The 16,863-nt window shown below is 40.6% G+C and overlaps 1 protein-coding gene across 7 annotated transcripts in view; it reads right to left on the bottom strand.

Moving 5' to 3' along the window:
- The window catches only part of st3gal4 (ST3 beta-galactoside alpha-2,3-sialyltransferase 4), a 77,517-nt gene that overhangs the window by 28,839 nt on the left and 31,815 nt on the right, over positions 1-16,863 (bottom strand). For 4 of the 7 annotated variants that reach the window (XM_051724036.1, XM_051724035.1, XM_051724037.1 and 1 more), the window contains one exon: positions 14,403-14,474. The exons of the other annotated variants lie outside the window; for them this stretch is intronic. In XM_051724036.1, the coding sequence (XP_051579996.1) occupies positions 14,403-14,424 (22 nt within the window). In that variant the 5' untranslated portion in view covers positions 14,425-14,474. Of the gene's footprint in view, positions 1-14,402; positions 14,475-16,863 lie in introns of those variants that run through there. 7 annotated transcript variants of the gene reach the window in all.

Raw genomic sequence — 16,863 nt, forward strand, 5'->3', positions numbered from 1 at the left:
TAACATCTGCTAAACATCTTAAAAAGATCTGATTTACAAATATTTTAAATCATAAATGTCTCAATGTCATCCGTTGAATGTCTTTTTGACATCCGAGAGGAAATGTCTTATAGACGTTTTGCAGATGAGCAAACAACCTAAAGAATACGTCTTCCAGATGTAAACACACACATCAAATAGACATCTGGGTGATGTGCATACACTATCAGGGTATAGTTCAACCGAAAATTTAAGAAACATTATTCAATGAAATTATAGTGCGCCTCATCTTTTATGGACACACATTACACTGAGAAAACAATCTGCTTTAATCTCTGATTTTTGAGGTATTCCAGTACTTAAATTTCTAAAAGCTAAATTCAAGGAACTCTGTAAACAGTGTAGAAAAAAGCAGAGCAGAGGTCAGTCAAGCGATAGTATAGATAGATGTTTGACGGGTCATTTTATTTATGATCATATGGACAGAAAACAATGTTGCAAATTTTGAAATATTAAGTTATGCCACGATATGGTTCATAATTTCTTGGGTTCGCAATATATCCAAATTGTATATATCATCCCATCCCTAGTTGGCCCAGTGACGAATAAGGTTTTCAATTGACCAAAAATTAAAATAGGTTAAAACTGCACATCAAAGTAGTTTTTGCTTTTATGAGGATGCTATTGCCTTATTACTAAAGTCTTATTTTCAAACAATGTATTTTAAGTGTTTTGAGAATCATGTGATGACACCAGTCGTCGATTATTTTAATCAATAATACTTAATGAATATAGTGTGAATAAAGTGTGGCAGTAACCAATATTTAGAGCTCGGAAAATAAAACTTGCACAATTATTTTTTCTCATTAAAATGTGTTTGCTTTAAACGTGACCCTACTTGTTAAAGTACCCACATTTTAAAGCTGCAATGTGATTTAAGCTGCAAAATGTCTGAAAATGTTTTACAGTACTTGGCATCATACTATTATTGTTTTCTCAACGAAATTATGCGTTTTAAGGGAAAAAATCAGCGTTATCCCGCCTGACTGAAATTGTTACTCGATATGACACGTTATGAGTTATCACATGAATCGTAATTTTTACACAACTTACACATAATTGATGTTCATAAATAATAAATGTTTATGTTATGCAAAGGGAGTCACACTGAAAACAGATTTTTCAAGGAAATTATTTAGGCTACGCTGTAAAGAAACCTTGCTGCTCTCTCTGTTTGACAGTGGCATCTAGAAAAATCATCAAAATGCGAAAACTATACATATACATATTAACTGTTAATGATGAATAACTATATAAATATTAAACATCTAGGCAAATGAAAAAATTTATGAATATGGTGCATTCTCTTTTGACATGTTTAAACATGAAATAACTAATAACGCACTGTGTACGATGAAGTATGCTTAATAACATGCTTTATTAACAGAGAAGAAAAGTTATTTAATGTTTATTAAGGCTTTATTAATGTGTAATGACGCTACACATAATATACAATGTGACCCAACATTTTGAGCTTCAGCTTACAACAAACTAGGACTAGCTAACTAGCGAACTAGCTAGTCTGGTTGTTGAAGAGAATCTGGTATAGTTAAACTTAAAATATTTTGCAAAAATTTTATTCTAATCATTTCTGCCATATTTTATGCTGACAGGTTTAACATGTTAAGCTTGGGCAAAGCAAGCAAGCAAGCAAACCTATGGAAAATTTGTCAGTAGGAAAGTAAGCTACTCACTCACCTCAGGTGCCAGTTGCACCAGCTATACGTAAGTTTCAACTTAGTGCCCATTTACGCCACAACTAGGCTAAGTCACAATTTATGCACTACTAAATATTTGAGTGTTGCACCATTAAACTTAGGTAGGACGTAACCTTACGTATAAACTAAATATTTATGGAAGCCTCCGATCAGGAGCAACTGATGGAATAAAAAAGCAGACTTATTTAATGAATTCAGTGAACTCATGTTTTGGTTGACAAGCTTCAGTCCTTTCGGAATATCCTATATGATGATGTTGGCATTTACACTCGTATATATTTACAGAAGAAAACATTATGTAAAAAACATACTTCTTCAACATGCAACCGATCAAACGGTGCACTTTCCTGTATACGCCGCCCGGTGTCAAGTTTCAACATATACGAAATAGATATTAAAATGAATAAATATCTGTTGTATTACTACTTATTTATTTATTAACCCTTGTCATTTTAGATACAGTTATTAAATATTGTTAGTTACCATTAATTAAATCTCGTTTTATTACGTATCGTATTTCAGTGGGGATATAATTTATTACATATGACAGTTACATGAGTAAACAAGGTTTGAACATCAACTGTAACGAGATAAAACTGAAATGCAAGACTTTTTAATACTCCTGCCTACAAATTTGAAGGCTGTTTATTGGATCAGTACAGGTAAACATCATATTATGCAACTACGCATTACTTTACGGAGAGCTTACGACCTACTAGTTAAGTCTTGCCTTAAGAACAGGTGGTGCAACCAAATTAAGCACTGACTTAGTTACAAATGAACTAGTAGTTACTAAGCCCTTAGTGTGAACTTTACATCCTAACTTACGTGAGAACTTACGCACAGCCGGTGCAACCCTGCTCAGTTGAATTTCCTGCCATTGAAGAGAGAAAAAAAACTGCATCGTGATGTCACTAGAGTGGATGGCCTTTTCTTAAAGGGGCAGATTCCCCAATATGACAGGTTGGACAATCATTTGATTTAAATATAATTTAATAATTAAATATTATTATTAATATATAATTTGTTAGTATTTAACTAAACAATGTTCTTTAATGTGTTAATATCACAATAAGAATGGAAATTATACAAATAAAAGCTGAGAATTGTATAAAAAGTATATAATGTCAAACATGTGTCATCCGGCATAACGGATGACATTATGGGCTAACAGAAAAAAACTGTTATCCTATATGACAAAATTGTTATCCGCTATGACAAAACTCAGTTTGAACCTTAATCAGGCAGTTGTTCTGGCTACCTATAGAAATCTGCAACCCAACCTTGAGTATGTAAATTCATATTAAATAAACACATTTGCATAAAATTAACATTATATATGTTTTCTTTTTTTTTTTTAGCATTATCCCAAATGACACATCATTTTACTACATAGTGCACCAGTAAGCGAAAAGGGTAAATTAGAGACTTAATAACCTTTCACCATTGTTTGGGGGTCCTTCAGGGTCTTTCTGATTGTGTAACATCCTGTCTGATAATGTGTAAATATTTTGGGACATAATGCTCCAAAGCATAACAATCAACTGGATGTCATATTTTTTTAAATATATTGTCGGCAACACTCATACAATAATGCCTGTGGCAGATATTTTAGGTTTTATTTGATTTTTAACACTTCTTATAGCTTTTTTGCATTTCACCACGAGGTCTGGACAGTTATCAGAATCAGCTTTATTGCCAAGTATGCTTACATATACAAGGAGTTTGTCTTGGTGACAGGAGCTTCCAGTGTACAACAATACAAAACAATACAAAAACAGCAGCAAGACATAGATAATAATAAAAAATAAAAAACAGTTATACACGTACATACATACATATATACATACATACATAAATACATACACATATACACATACAGAGTGCAATCTAATACAAATCTGTTATCTGTTATGTACAGTGCACATAAAAATCTGTTATGTAGAGGGCAAATGTTTTTTTATTTTAATTTTTTTTCAGAGGATTGAAATGGTAGAAGAGGTTGGATGTGTTGGATAAATATAAAAAAGACTAAACTGTGTATTACACATAGTTATTGCTCAATGGGGCAATTTAACAGTTCATGAGATGGATATCCTGAGGGAAAAAACTGTTCCTATGCCTGACAGTACTGGTGCTCAGAGCTCTGAAGCGTCGGCCACAAGGCAACAGTTCAAAAATGTAATGGGCAGGGTGAGTGGGGTCTATAGAGTGATTTTTCCAGCCTTTTTCCTCACTCTGGAAGTGTATAGTTCTTCAAGTGGGGGCAGGGGGCAACTAATAATCCTCTCAGCAGTCCGAACTGTCCTTTGTAGTCTTCTGATGTCTGATTTTGTAGCTGAACCAAACCAGACAGTTATTGAAGTGCAGAGGAAAGACTCAATGACTGCTGAGTAGAACTTTATCAGCAGCGCCTGTGGCAGGTTGAACTTCCTCAACTGGCGAAGGAAGTACAACCTCTGCTGGGCCTTTTTCACAGTGGAGTCAATGTGTGTCTCCCACTTCAGGTTCTGTGAGATGGTAGTGCCCAGGAACCTGAATGACTCCACTGCTGCCACAGTGCTGTTTGTAGAATGGTGAGGGGGGTCAGTGTTGGGGTGTTCCTCCTAAAGTCCAAAATCATCTCCACCGTTTTGAACGTGTTCAGCTCAAGGTTGTTTTGACTGCACCAGACAGCCAGCTGATTAACCTCCCATCTGTATGCAGACTCATCATCATCTCGGATGAGGCTGATGACAGTGGTGTCATCAAAAATGACCAAAGATGTCAGGGTGACAGGTCTGTAGTCATTAAGTCCTGTGGTTTTTGGTTTCTTTGGGACAGGAATTATGACTGAGCGTTTGAAGCAGCATGGGACTTCACACTGCTCCAGTGATCTATTGAAGATCTGTGTGAAGATGGGGGACAGCTGGATAGCACAGGATCGAAGACACGCTGGTGAGACGCAATCTGCACCTGAAGCTTTCCTCGTCTTTTGTTTCCGAAAGACACGGCTCACATCATCTTCACAGATCTTAAGTGCAGGTTGAGTAGCAGGAGGGGGGAGGAGGGGGGTTGCAGGAGGTGTTGGAGTTTGTGTGAAGTGAAAGTCAGAGTGGGTGTGGAGAGTGAGATTGGGCCTTTCAAATCTGCAGTAGAACACATTCAGGTTCAGCCAGTTGTTGGTCCACCACAGGGTTGGGGGTAGGAGTTCTGTAATTTGTGAGTTGTTTCATGCCACTCCACACTGATGCAGGGTCGTTAGCTGAAAACTTGTTTTTCAGCTTCTCAGAGTATCTTCTTTTAGCCACTCTGATTTCCTTGTTCAGTGTGTTCCTGGCCTGTTTGTACAAGACTTTAACCCCAACCCTGTAAGCATCCTCTTTGACCTGACGAAGCTGCCTGATTCTGCTGTAAACCACGGTTTGTTATTGTTGAACTTTAAATAAGTCCTAGTAGGAATGTACATATCCTCACAGAAACTGATATATGATGTAACAGTATCTGTAAGCTCATCCAGGTCTGTGGCTGCAGCCTCAAAAAAACTCCAATCCGTGCAATCGAAACAGGCTTGTAGTTCACGCTCTGCTTCATTGGTCCATCTCTTTACAGTCCTTACTACTGGCATGGTTGATTTTAATTTCTGCCTGTAGGTTGGAAGAAGATGAACCAGACAGTGATCAGAGAGTCCCAAAGCTGCTCTAGGGACAGAGTGATATGCATCCTTTATTGTTGTGTAGCAATGATCCACTATGTTCCTGTTTCTGGTGGGGCATGTAATGTGCTGTTTGTATTCGGGCAGTTCACGTGTGAGATTTTCTTTGTTAAAATCCCCAAGAATAATAATAACTGAGTCCGGGTATTGTTGTTCCATTTCTGTGATTTGATCAGCCAGTTGTTGTAGCGCCGCATTCAAACACGTATTTGGCGCTATATACACACTCGCCAGAATAAACGAGGAAAACGTCATGGTTACTTTCGTAACCTCTGTTCCCTGATGGAGGGAACGAGACGGTGTGTCGATGTAGTGACACTAGGGGTCACTCTTGGGTGCCCCAAACACCTCTGCTTTTTTGAAAAAAGGCCAATGGAATTTGCATGTCACTCCCCCGGACATACGGGTATAAAAGGAGCTGGTATGCAACCACTCATTCAGGTTTTGTGCTAAGGAGCCGAGACAAGGTCCCGGCCATTTCAGCGGGTAGTTCAGTGTTGTGGTAAGAGGGACACCACGTCTCGTTCCCTCCATCAGGGAACAGAGGTTCCCTATCTGTCACTCACTCAACATTGTGTCGATGTAGTGACACTAGGGGCCCCTACAAAAAACACCACAACTATCTGAACTGTGTTACCTGAACTGGCAGTGTGTGACGGGCAGACCGCTGTGTGCCTCATAGCCAGCGCACCAGGCCGTCACGTAACCTCCCCCAATGCTCTTATGAGCATCGTACGGTCCTACAGGAACAAGTCGACCGCCCAACAATAGGGACAGGCTAGCCCAGCCGAGGCCTCTTTTCCACTCTTTTCTCCCCAAAAAGAGTGGAATTTGTTAACCGACTGGGAGCCATAAGTGTCTACGTCGGGGGGTGTCCCTCCCAAGAGGAAGACACCGCAGAGACCACAGCCTGCCCAAGAAGGGGGGTATTTTGAGTGGAATATGTCATATGGTCTTACCGAGTCTTGTCGGAAATATGTCATGTGGAGAGGTCCTATGGTAGGTCCTACCCAAAGGGGGAGGAGTTTCTACAGAGTATGGAGACCGGGGGCAGAGGGGCCTCCTCCCACGTCGGGAAACGATTTTGCAGAAGATATCACATGGGGTCGCCTTCAGGGAAAAAGCACATGTGGAGCACCTACCTCAGTACAGGGTCTCATTAGCACACGTACTGGGCCGGCAGCGAGTTTCTCCACAAACTCAACTGCCAGAGGGCTAATGAGGAAAGTCATGCAGGATCACAGTCTGTGAACATGACTGGGAGTCAAGAGTACATGTCTTTGCCTCAAGGGAGGGGAAAGGTGCTATGCGCAAGCGGTACACCTGGCCAGCTGTCCCGGAACTTACCTGCTCATGCCTGCCAATACACGGGACGAGACCGGCTCAACCCGGCGATTGTAGAACCTCGCAAAGGTGTTGGGTGCTGCCCAGCCCACTGCTCTGCAGATGTCTGCCAAAGAGCTGCCACTGGCCAGGGCCCAGGAGGCTGCCACACTCCTGGTAGAGTGGGCTCGTAACCCTGCGGGGGGTGGCACATCCTGAGCCTGATATGCCATCACGATGGCATCGATGACCCAGTGGGTGATCCTCTGTTTGGAGACAGCGCTTCCTTTCCGCTGTCCACCAAAGCAGACAAAGAGCTGCTCGGAGCTTCTAAAGCTCTGCGTGCAATTCAAATAGATGTGTAAAGCTCGTACCAGACATAGCAACGCCAAGGCTGGGATTGCCTCCTCCTGAGGCAGCGCTTGCAGGTTCACCACCTGATCCCTAAAAGGGGTCATGGGAACCTTGGGCACATAGCCCAGTCGGGGTCTCAGGATAATGTGAGAGTAACCCGGACCGAACTCCAGGCACGATTCGCTGACAGAGAACGCCTGAAGGTCCCCTACCCTTTTGATGGAAGTGAGTGCATTCAGAAGGGCAGTCTTCAAAGAGAGTGCCTTAAGCTCAGCTGACCCCAAGGGCTCAAAGGGAGCTCCCTGTAGACCCCGAAGGACTATAGAGAGGTCCCATGAGGGGACGAGGCGCAGTCTGGAGGGTTTCAACCTCCTAGCGCCTCTCAGGAACCTGATGATCAAGTCGTGCTTCCCCAAGTACTTACCATCTACTGCATTGTGATGAGGCGAAATAGCAGCTACAAACACCTTCAAGGTGGAGGAGGACAGCTGCCCCTCCAGCCATTCCCGCAGGAAGGGAAGCACCGATCCTACTACACATCTCTGGGGGTCTACGTGTCGGGAAGAACACCACTTAGCGTACAGACGGCACTTCAAGGCATACAGGCGCCTCGTAGAGGGAGCCCTAGCCTGAGTGATTGTGTCTACCACCGAGGGTGGTAGGCCACTTAGGTCTTCCAAATCCCGTCCAGGGGCCAGACATGGAGATTCCAGAGGTCTGGTCGCAGGTGCCAGATGGTGCCCCGTCCCTGAGAAAGAAGGTCTTTCCTCAGGGGAATTCACGATCTGCTCCTCATCCTCCCTGACCTTGCACAGGGTCTGTGCAAGTAGGCTCACTGGGGAAACGTGTATTTGCATAGTCCAGGGGGTCAGCTGTGTGCCAGCGCATCTATAGTGAGGGGTGCCTCGGTCAGGGCATACCAAAGCGGGCAGTGGGAGGATTCCCGGGAAGCAAACAGGTCTATCTGTGCTCGACTGAATCGACTCCAAATCAGCTGGACCACCTAAGGGTGGAGTCTCCACTCTCCCCTGAGGGTAACCTGACCTGACAGCATGTCCGCTGCGGTGTTGAGGTCGCCCGGTGAGTGGCTCGTAGCGACTTGAGGCACTGCTGACTCCAGAAGAGGAGACAGCGGGGGAGTTGTGACATGCAACAGGAGCATAGAATGGCTTGACGGTTGATGTACGCTACCATTGCTGTGTTGTCCGTCTGGACCAACACGTGCTCGCCCTGGATCAATGGCCGAAACCTCCGCAGGGCGAGCAGAACTGCCGACAACTCTAGGCAGTTGATGTGCCAACGCAGCCGCAGGCCAGTCCTGGAGCCGGCGGTTGTGTGCCCATTGCATACGGTGCCCCAGCCCATCTTGGAGGCATCTGCTGTAACCACAACAATCCTGGAGACCTGCTCTAGGGGAACCCCTGCCCATAGAAATGCAAGGTCGGTCCAAGGACTGAAGAGGCAGCGACAGATCGGCGTGATGGCCACACGATGTGTCCCGCTGCACCATGCCCATCTCGGGACTCGAGTCTGAAGACAGTGCTGAAGTAGTCTCATATGCATCAACCCGAGCGGAGTGGCCACTGCTGAGGATGCCATATGCCCCAGAAGCCTCTGAAAAAGTTTCAGTGGAACCGCTGTCCTCTGTCTGAATGCCTTCAGACAGTTCAGCACCGACTGTGCACGCTCGTTCATGAGGCGTGCAGTCATCGAGACTGAGTTCAACTCCAAACCGAGAAAAGAGATGCTCTGAACCGAGGAGAGCTTGCTCTTTTCCCAGTTGACACGAAGCCCAGTCGGCTGAGGTGCCGGAGCACGAGGTCCCTGTGTGCGCACAGCAACTCTTGAGAGTGAGCTAGGATTAGCCAGTCATTGAGATAGTTGAGGATGCGGATGCCCACTTCCCTTAACGGGGCAAGGGCTGCCTCTGAAGACGCGAGGGGACAAGGACAGGCCGAAGGGGAGGACCTTGTACTGGTACACCTGGCGAGGTAAGACCGAGACGTGGAAGTACACATCCTTCAGGTCACTGCTGAGAACAGCTGGGCAAAGTCCTCAACGGCGTCGCCAAACAGGCCAACCTGGGAAATGGAGGCATCAAGGAACCGTGCCTTGTCCGCCTCTCCCATCTCTTCTTATGTTTACTCCATAAAGGTGTTTGGACATCAAAATTGCACGTCACATCATTGGTCCAGTTACAAACAACATCTTCAGACTTTAAAGAAATAAATTAGCCAAATATTGCCTGGTAATGAGCTTAAAAATTTATGATCAAAAAGTATGATAAAACGTCTTTAGAAAATAATAAACTGTTAACAAACAGCCTTGTCACAGTACAGTGGTTTAGAGAAAGATTGTTTAAGTTAAATAAGGGGGTTGTTTAAGCCATTAAAAAAAAGAAGTGTTAACTTCTTTGTACAAAAATCATGGCATAACATGGATCATCAGGTATTGCATAAACTTTTGGAGTCCTTGCCAACTTGAGTCTGCTGAAAAAATTATATACGATGAAAAATTTTGTATTAAATTAGACATTTTTCAACCCCACTGTAAAATGTAAAAATAAATAAATAAATAAAAAATACAAAATAAGAATAATTGCCTATTAGTTATCATCAGTTATCAAAGAAGAACTGCCCTGGATTGATCTCACTTATCCAAGTTTTTTGCTGGCTGAACTTGTAATAAGTTATTGAACTTAGAAAATATTTTCAGGTGAAATAAAAAATATAAGTCAAGAGTATTCGGAATTCCAGCATGAATAAATTATAACTGCAGTGTTACTGCTTTTTGCAGCTTTTATGTAAGTTGTTGGTTGATTAGTTTTCTTGTCACTTTCAATTATTTGTTATTTCCAACAATTAAAAGATCATCTTTTTTACTCAATACATTACTGTGATTTGCGAATAAAGTGTTGAGGACCATGTCTCCTTGACAAGCTTATGTCTTAATATGATTAGACATTGGTCTCTGATTATCAACTGACCATTTACCATCAAATCGCAGTTTATTTTACCTCTGACAAAGGGATAGCCCTAACTACTTCTATGGTTATATATAATATTAATATTATGAAAATTATTAATATTAAAAAAGTAATTGTGTTTAGTTTAAATTGAATCAGAATAAAGTTGATTGAACTAGGAACGTCAAATTTACTTACAAAGACATCAAGCTCATTTAACAAGTTATATTGATTTAAGTCAACTTTATGTTGTTTAAAGAACTTTCCTTCTTAAGTTGGCACAATTAAAAAATTTAAGGCAACACAAACAGTTATTTTAAGTGGAAACAAAAAAAAAATTATTACATTGTATTTGCATACATAGCTAGATGTCACATTGAAATCACAAGGGCTATACTGTATATCTTAGTAAGTAGTCAAATGTTTCGAGTTAAAAATCGAATTTGCACAAATCCTTGGTTTGGTATGTTGGTTTCAAACACTAGGTTCATAAAATTACAAATTATATATATATATATATATATATATATATATATATATATATATATATATATATATATATATATATATATATAGTGAATTCTGTCCTCCAAATTCAAATTCTGAAATAATTTGATTTATTTATTTATTTATAGTTTCAGCAATTATTTTACTGTAAAAATTTTGCTGAAAAACATTGTAGAGCTTATAATTGCCTATTTAGTGGCAGGTTCCCATTATGACAACTTACCTTACAGTTTAAGTCAGAAGTTTACATACACTTAGGGTGAAGTCATTAAAACTCGTTTTTTAACCACTCCACAGATTTAATATTAGCAAACTATAGTTTTGGCAAGTCGTTTAGAACATCAACTTTGTGCATGACACGAGTGATGTTTCCAACAATTGTTTACAGACAGGTTGTTTCACTTTGAATTGATTATATCACAATTCCAGTGGGTCAGAAGTTTACATACATTAAGTTATCTGTGCCTTTAAGCAGCTTGGAAAATTCCTGAAAATTATGTCAAGCCTTTAGGCAATTATCCAGTTAGCTTCTGATTGGCTAATTGGAGTCAATTGTGGGTGTACCTGTGGAGGTATTTTAAGGTCTACCTTCAAACTCAGTGCCTCTTTGCTTGACATCATGGGAAAATCAAAAGAAATCAGCCAAGATGCATTCTGTCTCCTAGAGATGAACGTAGTTTGGTGCGAAAAGTGCAAATCAATCCCAGAGCAACAGCGAAGGACCTTGTGAAGATGCTGGAGGTATCTATATCCACAGTAAAATGAGTCCCATATCGACATAACCTGAAAGGCTGCTCAGCAAGGAAGAAGCCACTGCTCCAAAACCGCCATAAAAAAAATAAATAAATAAATAAAATAAAAAAACAGACTACAGTTTGCAAGTGCACATGGGGACAAAGATCATACTTTTTGGAGAAATGTCCTCTGGTCTGATATAAAAAAAAACTGTTTGGCCATAATGACCATCATTATGTTTGGAGGAAAAATGGTGAGGCTTGCAAGCTGAAGAACACCATCCCAACCATGAAGCATGGGGGTTGCAGCAACATGTTGTGGGGTGCTTTGTTGCAGGAGGGGCTGGTGCACTTCACAAAATAGATGGTATCATGAAGAAGGAAAATTATATGGATAAATTGAAGCAACATCTCAAGACATCAGCCAGGAAGTTAAAGCTCAGTCACAAATGGGTCTTCCAAATGGACAATGACCCAAGCATACCTCCAAAGTTGTGGCAAAATGGCTTAAGGACAGCAAAGTCAAGGTATTGGAGTCACAAAGCCCTGATCTCAATCCGACAGAAAATTTGTGGGAAGAACTGAAAAAGCGTGTGTGAGCATAGAGGACTACAAACCTCACTCAATTACACCAGTTCTGTATGAAGGAATGGGACAAAATTCCAGCAACTTATTGTGAGAAGCTTGTGGAAGGCTACCTAAAAGGTTTGCCTCAAGTTAAACAATTTAAAGCAATGCTAACAAATACTAACAAAGTGTATGTAAACTTCTGACCCACTGGGAATGTGATCAAAGAAATAAAAGCTTAAATAAATCATTTTCTCTACTATTATTAATTTCACATTCTTAAAATAAAGTAGTGATCCTAACTGACCAAAGACAGGGAATGTTTTCTATGATTAAATGACAGGAATTGTGAAAAACTTTTTTGTTTACATTTTTTAAGTTTAAATGTATTTGGCAAAGCTGCATGTAAATTTCTGACTTCAACTGTATATAGTGTGACAACATGCACCCCTATGTACAGTGTTGGGCCTCATGTATTCAGATAGAAGACAAAGGCAGGCCTAACAGTCATACAAACATTCCTCAAGCCCCCTCCTTCTAAGTCGTAAATTTTACTGACAAAAATCGCGCCAAAATCAAACAAAGGGAGTCCAAAACAGACTACAGATCCATGAAGCCTTGCCCTCTAAAGGATCGAGCTCTCAACTCCTATTGAATGAGGCACACCACAGAACGTCCCTCAAACATGACATCATCAGGACTTCAAATAATACTGAAATGCTTCCAGAGTTGCTTCCAGCGACTTCGTTCACCGAATACGGACGTAGCTTTTTGCTGCTCTCCGGTGCAACCTCGTGGCTTAAGGAAGTAACGTCCGACTTGAAACTGTGGCCATACAATCTCCATCTCGCTGGACGAGTTGAGATTACTCTGTGTTCAACCGAACACTCTAACGGATCCGAAGGAGACCGCCGAGCAATTCGCATCTTCATCCGTTGGCCTACAGAAGTGAAGAGATTAAAGATTTCTCTTCCATCTTCAATCAAGTCGACATTTCTGAGTTCTCCGCCAGCCCGCCGAGAATCAACAGCCGTACCGGCCGCCGACAGCGCGAGGAAACGGCCCCCGTCATCACCCGAGCCTCAAGGAACCGGGTCAGAGTTAAAAGACGGAGGAAAACACATTCTACCTGTGTCCTCATGCGATTAAAGTAAGAGGTTTACGTCTGGGCAGAGATAGAATATTATAGTGTGTTATTCTTGTGTTTCAAGGTTTTTGCTTGTACAGTTTACGGACCGCCATGTCCGCTCATTATTAATACTCAGGGTATTAATTATCACGAATTTGTTTTGCTGTATTGTGGTCCAACCAAATTGGACTGTTGTGCATTTTCGCCATCGCAGGTGAGACAGCAACTGAGTTCATCCATTAAAGAGTCAAATAACAAGGGACTTTTACGAGCCCCGCTCGTAAAACCGCGTCTCTGAGTGATGAACACGGCTCCTTTATCTCCAGCTATCGCGAAATCAGCTTTCGGGCTGTCACTTAATCATCTCTCTCTCTCACTAACCACACTGACACACACACACACACACACACTGTCACACACACACCTTATGTGTTATAGGATTATTTTATTTCCATATCTAATCATATCACTGTTTAGTTTGTAGTTGTAAGTCGGAAGTTTATTGACTGCATTGTATTAATTATTAATTGATATTACTGCATAAATAAACTTTGTTTATATTACAAAGAGAAGTGTTTTTGTTTGTTTTGCATACGTCTGTGTCATGCTGACGGGATGTCAGTGCTCGGATTCAAACCTTCATTCATTGTTTTTTTTTCCCGAAAATCAATATTCTTCGGATGTCGATTTTCCTAAGAAAACAGTCTAATATTGAGAATATTAATATTCGTTTATTAGTCCCTGATTTCAGGGTGGTGCCCCGTCAATGTTAATCCTTATTAATATTCTATTGATTTTTGATAATTGATAATTATCTTTGATTGAATTTGAATGATCAATAAGCTAGTGTTAATTTTAATGTTTCATCGATGTTAACAATTAACGATTATCTTTGATAAGTGTTGATTTTAAAGGATTAAAAAAAACTAACATTGATTCTCATCAATGTTCTATTGATTTTTATAATTAATAATTATCTTTGATAATTATTAATTATTGCTAATAACCAAACCCGCTCCTAAACGTAGCACACTACATTTACTGGAGTCCCATATGAGGTTTTAATGAGTTAGATACAATTAATTAATTTAAACATTGATTAATAACTACAGAAATAATTATTAATTATTTCTGATAGTAACACTGATCTAAACAACCAATAAAGCCCTACAACAGTATATACAGTATACAGATATGTTCCAGTGTTATATATATGTTTATATACTGTATGAAGTCTCTCAATTAATGACGCCCCAAGAATACGAAAAAGGTCTTGATGAAGTATAGCCAGTATATATTACAATGGAGGACACTGCTGTCACCGCTAACAAGTTGTGACAACTGCAGTATTAGTGTGTGTTTGCATACTTACTTTTGGCTACTTTGAAAGTCATCTTCACTTATGCCTTTGCCTTCTGACTTCTGAACTGTCTATATTGTTCTCCTGAGAAAAAACAAAGTCATTTACACAAACGCTGTAGAAATTCTACTTTCAAGATCTCTCCTATAACCCTTTCTCTTATGCTTGATCAACAGCAAAAAAAAAAAAAAAAAAAAGAATGCAGAAGATAAACTGGGTCATCAAATTAAAAGCTTACTTGTCCTCTAGCAGTATTTCCTGTCAGTTCTGAACTTTTCACTTCCTCACTTATATATATGCAATATCATTAATGCATCCAACCAAAGAGAGTGTGTTTGTGTATCTGTGTTGGAGTGGGAGTGGATAAGCTTAAAGAAATTATTAATGTAACAGACACTTGTGTGTCGGTGGGAGTGTTTGGCCCCCAGCCACAGCGAGTGTTAATCTGACCCTGTAAATTGAGCAGGGGATTCTGGATTAAATCATATTATAGGACCACTGATTCATAATATAGGAGAATGATGTGCAAGACACTCGCAGACCTTGCACTGCTTTGCTGTTTCACACTGCATTAAGAAAAAAAAACGTGCACTATCACCCACAGACCCTACATCGCTTTCCTGTTTCACATTGTAAAGCAAACCAAAAAATTTACTGAATTGTATTGGGAATACAAGAATGATTCAAACATTTGCTAATTATTTTCTACTATCATTTGCAAATTTTTTCTGCTCTCTTAATCTGAATAAAATACTCCAGGACCTGCACTTTATTCCTACATAACCATACAGCACTGTAATACACTGAAAACTGCTGCAAAAAGACTGTATATTATAAAATAAGGCTACATTCACACAGTCAGAGTTTGGGATTGACAATTATATTTACTAACAGATGTGACTCTAACAGCTTACAAGAGCAGCTCGAATAATGTCTACATACCCAAATAATGGAAGTCCTTTTTATATCTCACTATAACCTTGACAACAGAAGGTCTTTTTACAGCTGACACCACGTTATTTAACCGTCCTACTGCGTTCAGAATCTGCATACACCTTATGCAATTACGGGTCAATTTTGACCAGGTAAAATTTAAGCTTATAAATCCTTCATAACCCGATGGTTTTCATCTAAAGCTCCCATACCCACCTGCTAAAACTGTACACATCCAGAGTAACGAAAAGGGCTTGTAAAATTACTCTTGACCCCATTCACCCAGCACACTTCCTCAAAGAGCTACATAGCACTGAGCACCAGAACAGCCAGGCACAGGAACAGCTTTTTCCCTCAGGCCATCCACCTCATGAACAGTTAAAACTGCTCTTTTTGTCAATACAACCATGTCTAATATTCAATCCATCCGTTCCAATTTATTTCGATATTTAATTTATATTCTTAACATGTCCTACCTCTTCTTCAATTACATCACCTGCACATAAGGCGTACATACAAACAGCACATTACATGCCCAACCAGAGACATAAATATACTGGATCATTGCTACACAACAAAGGATGCATATCGCTCTGTCCCTAGAGCAGCTTTGGGACTATATGATCACTGTCTGGTTCATCTTCTTCCAACCTACAGACAAAAATTAAAATCTGCTAAGCCTGTAGTAAGGACTGTAAAGAGATGAACCAACAAAGCAGAGCTGGAACTACAAGCCTGCTTTGACTGCACTGATTGGAGTGTTTTTGAGGCTGCAGACACCAATCTGGATGAGCTCACAGATACTGTTACATAATATATCAGTTTCTGTGAGGATATGTGCATCCATACTAGGACTTATTTAACATTTAACTTTGACAAACCATGGTTTACAGCAGAACTCAGACAGCTTTGTCAGGTCAAAGAGGATGCTTACAGAGTTGGGGATAAAGTCTTGTACAATCAGGCCAGGAACACACTGAATAAGGAAATCAGAGTGGCTAAAAGAAGATACTCTGAGAAGCTGAAAAACAAGTTTTCAGCTAACGACCCTGCATCAGTGTGGAGTGGCATAAAACAACTGGACTCCTGTCCCCAACCCTGTGGTGGACCAACAACTGGCTGATGACCTGAATGTGTTCTACTGTAGATTTGAAAGGCTCAATCTCACACCCCACACCCACTCTGACATTCACTTCACATAAACACCAACACCTCCTGCAACCACCCTCCTCCCCCCTCCTGCTACTAAACGTGCACTTAAGATCTGTGAAGATAATGTGTGCCAGGTCTTTCGAAAACAAAGGATAAGTAAAGCACAGGGCCCAGATGGCGTTTCACCTGCATGTCTTAGATCCTGTGCTAACCAGCTGGCCCCCATCTTCACACAGATCTTCAATAGATCACTGGAGCAGTGTGAAGTCCCATGCTGCTTCAAACGTTCCACTATCATCCCCATCCCAAAGAAACCAAAAATCACAAGACTTAATGACTACAGACCTGTTGCCCTGACGTCTGTGGTCATGAAGTCATTTGAAAGACT

This window comes from Myxocyprinus asiaticus, chromosome 18 (assembly GCF_019703515.2).
Source record: "Myxocyprinus asiaticus isolate MX2 ecotype Aquarium Trade chromosome 18, UBuf_Myxa_2, whole genome shotgun sequence".
NCBI classification, from domain to species: Eukaryota; Metazoa; Chordata; class Actinopteri; order Cypriniformes; family Catostomidae; genus Myxocyprinus; species Myxocyprinus asiaticus.